At 53.3% G+C, this 3,723-nt stretch overlaps 1 protein-coding gene across 1 annotated transcript; it reads right to left on the bottom strand.

The window, feature by feature from the left end:
• Nucleotides 1-1,927: 1,927 nt before the first annotated feature.
• On the bottom strand, nucleotides 1,928-2,867 carry LOC126646128 (olfactory receptor 14J1-like; the record flags this gene model as incomplete). Its single annotated transcript, XM_050327225.1, is given in 2 exon segments — nucleotides 1,928-1,955; nucleotides 1,958-2,867. Coding segments are annotated over 2 exon segments (938 nt in total), but the record flags the coding sequence as incomplete, so codon positions are not given.
• Nucleotides 2,868-3,723: the final 856 nt, after the last annotated feature.

The raw sequence follows: 3,723 nt of genomic DNA, 5'->3' as shown, positions 1-3,723 counted from the left end.
TGCTTAATAAATTTATCAATGTTTAATTGGAATTGAGTTGTCTAAATTCTTATCCTAACTTATAACATCCTGGGGCAGCTTTCCCAGGGGGTGCAGCACATGGCAAAGACCAGACCCTGCTCTGCTGCTCCTTCCCATCCCTCCCAGGAGGGCTGGTTTTGTGAGGACCCTGCAGAGCCACCACCCTGCACACTCACACCCTGCAGCTCCACACTGGGGTTTTCCCTCCCTGGTACTGCCCAGTCCAGCCCCTCCCTGGTCCCCCCATGTCCCTGTCCCTGCCCCAGCCCAGCAGAGCAGCCCAGTCAGGCCTGGCCCTGCAGCAAGAAATGGAGGCCATGGAGGTCAGGCCAGGGCCTGTGTGTGTGCAGTGCTCAGGAGATCATCAGCTCGGGCAGCTCCTGCTGCCCCAGGGCCAGGGCAGCCTCTTTGCATGGCCCCTCTGCTCCCCCAGGCTGTCCTGCTCTTCTCCTGGCACATCCCATCTCCCCACAGAGCCTTTCCCCAGGGGAACACGTCTGTGCTGGCCTGAGCAGCCCTTCCTGCAGCCCCTGCCCGTGCTCCCCACAGCCCCCGAGCTGGGGGTGCTGCTCTGCAGAGCAGGGGGGCTGTGGGGCCCGGGGCCATGGGGGACTCTGTGGGGCTGTGCTGCTCCAGCTGGGAGGCAGAGCCAGCTGATGGTGCTCCCTGCCACTGAGCATCTCCCACAGACGCTCCTGTGTGGCCATGGAGGGTGCTCACAGGGGCCCTGCCTTGTTCCAGAGCTGGGACATAGCTTGGGGGCTGCTCTTGATTGACCAGTGCAAGTTCACTGAGGAGAAGGGAAGCCACTTGCAAGAGTTTTTCTGTACCTGCTGTGTCCCTTGGGGTTGCAGAGCTCTCTTTGCCACTTCCCAGCAAGATTTAGTACTTTCTGTCTGGGTGACTCCACCCTGGGCAGGATTCTGCTCCAGGGTTCCAGTCACTGCTGACTGGATGGGATGGGCTGTCCCTGCAGATCCTCTGTGCTCTCCTGCAGTTCCTCATTTCCTACACACAAGTCCTCCCCTGCCATCAGAGCCAGCACAAGGTGCAGAGCCCCAGGCAGGTGACCTGGAGATCCTTTGTCATCTCCATTGCCCATCAGCCACCAACACACAGCATCTAACCCAGCCCTCAGGCCCTGAAGGACCACAGTGAGTCCTTCTCTCCCTGCACGACCTGAATGGGGAAACAAGCCAAGCCAGGAGACTTTGGAGAGTCTATTCCTTGCCTTGTTCTTTACACCAACCACTTAAAAAGAGCAAAGTCTTCAGGACCTGCCCAAGGGATCCCCTTTCCTGATGGAAATTATGTTAAAGAGCCCAGCCCTGTGCCAGCAGTGCCCAGGGCCTGTCCCTGCCTGTGGTCCCAGCACTGACACCCAGCAGGACAGTGACTGAGCTGCCAGAGCACTCAGGCCTTGGACACGGACAGCAAAGGAGAGGGGGGAGTGCAGAGAGAGCAGCTCTGGAAAGACCCAGTTCTGGTGCTCCCTGGCAGGGCTGGGACTCTTTTCCCCTCCACATCTGCAAACATGGAAATGCCCTCCAGCTTCAGGGCAGCTCTTGAAAGAAGGGTCAGGGAAAAAGAATTTGTGTTGTTTCTTACTCTCAGAGATTCTGATTCCTCATGTACAAACTATGACAGGGAGGAAGTTTGACAAATACCTTGTTGTATGAACTTTTATTTTGTTTAAATGCACACAGAGACTGATTCCTGATTAATACATTTTGTGGGTCAAAAAAAGAGGAAGAGAGTGAATTAGATATGGAATGAAGAAAAAAAAATCAGTGTTAATGACAAGAACAGAGGGAAAAAAAAAGAAAGCCCCCGACCTCCACTACTATCAGTAGTATTAAAAGGCAGGCTTGTCCAAAAATATGTTACACTGCAAAAGAAAACATGCCGTTTTTTGCTCCTGAAAAATATCCAGTCATCGTTTTCCTTATGGCATCCTTGAGCTCCTGGTTCCTCAGGCTGTAGATGAGGGGGTTCAGTGCTGGAGGCACCACCGAGTACAGAACTGACAGAGACAGATCCAGGGATGGGGAGGAGATGGAGGGGAGCTTCAGGTAGGTAAATATACCAGTGCTGATAAAGAGGGAGACCACAGCCAGGTGAGGGAAGCACGTGGAAAAGGCTTTGTGCCGTCCCTCCTCAGAGGGGATCCTCAGCACAGCCCTGAAGATCTGCACATAGGAGAAAACCATGAAAATGAAACAACCAAGTGCTAAAGAACCACTAACCACAATGAGCCAAATTTCCCTGAGGTAGCCTGAGTGTGAGCAGGAGAGCTTGAGGATGTGTGGGATTTCACAGAAGAACTGGCCCAGGGCATTGCCCTGGCACAGGGGCAGGGAAAATATATTGGTTGTGTGCAGCAGAGCATTGAGAAACCCAGAGGCCCAGGCAGCTGCTGCCATGTGGGCACAAGCTCTGCTGCCCAGGAGGGTCCCGTAGTGCAGGGGTTGGCAGATGGCAACGTAGCGGTCATAGCACATGACAGTGAGGAGGCAAAATTCTGTTGAGATGACGAAGACAAAGAAAAAGGCCTGTGCAGCACATCCTGTGTAGGAGATGGTTGTGGTGTTCCAGAGGGAGTTGTGCATGGCTTTGGGCACAGTGGTGCAGATGGAGCCCAGGTCTGTGAGGGAGAGGTGCAGCAGGAAGAAGTCCCTGGGGGTGTGCAGGTGCTGGTCGCAGGCTACGGCGCTGAGGATGAGGCCGTTGCCCAGGAGGGCAGCCAGGGAGATGCCCAGGAAGAGCCAGAAGTGCAGCAGCTGCAGCTCCCGCCTGTTTGAGAATGCCAGGAGTAGGAATTGGGCCATGGAGCTGCTGTTGGGCATTTGCTGTTCCTTAGCACCGAGTGTGTTCAGAAAAGGAAAAGATAGGGATCAATTAAGAGAGACCCCTCTCAGCAGAGATATTCCATCTTTCATAGTAATCCCCCCAAATCAATTGCATTTCCCTAATTCTGACTCAGAGTGGTGTGAGCAGCAGGAGCTCTGCCCATGTGCTGCCAAGGGCTCAGCTTTGCTCTGCTGCCCAGGGGACATGGAGCTGGTTTGTGACAGCTCTCATGATCACACGGGTGTCAGATGTAACTCACCTTTAAGGGAAAAGCTCCATCTCTGACCTCTCTGCTCACAAGAGCGTGGAATGCAGAATAGAGGCTTCCAATATCCTGAGAATAATTTTTCTCTGTTACATATATTCCACCAGGGAATCTGCAGAATGTTCTTTTTAGGAGTAAAAATTCCCATTTTTATGGCTGAAAATGTGAAGAGCCTTGAGAAAAGACAAGACACAAAAGGGCTCAACTCTCTGTAATTGAAAGAAGAGCCAGGAGATATACAGAGTCCTTCAGCCTGTTTCCCATCTGCCCTCCTCTGTCCTTTGTGCTGCATTCATTTTGATTTCACACAAATAAATATTGAAAAATACACCCAGAAATACCTGTGCAGTGCTGAGAACAAGACAATGTTCCTTCCAAGGGCAGCTCTGTGCAGTGTCCCCTGTGCCAGCCCAGAGCTGCAGCTGTGCTGGACAGAGCAGGACAGGAGCCCTCCCGCAGGGAAGCCAAGGGCTGGCTCAGGACAGTGCCCACCCCCAGGGGAAGGCTCAGCACTGCCCAGGATCCTGGGCTCATTGCTGACACTGCCTGAAATATTCACCTCGGAGAGTAAAAGGGTTGGAATTTCA

The sequence above is a fragment of the Myiozetetes cayanensis genome, unplaced genomic scaffold (assembly GCF_022539395.1).
Source record: "Myiozetetes cayanensis isolate MyiCay16 unplaced genomic scaffold, myiCay2020 scf323, whole genome shotgun sequence".
NCBI classification, from domain to species: Eukaryota; Metazoa; Chordata; class Aves; order Passeriformes; family Tyrannidae; genus Myiozetetes; species Myiozetetes cayanensis.
The sequence above is the reverse complement of the archived record's forward strand: the minus strand, read 5'-3'. Positions and strand labels throughout refer to the sequence as shown.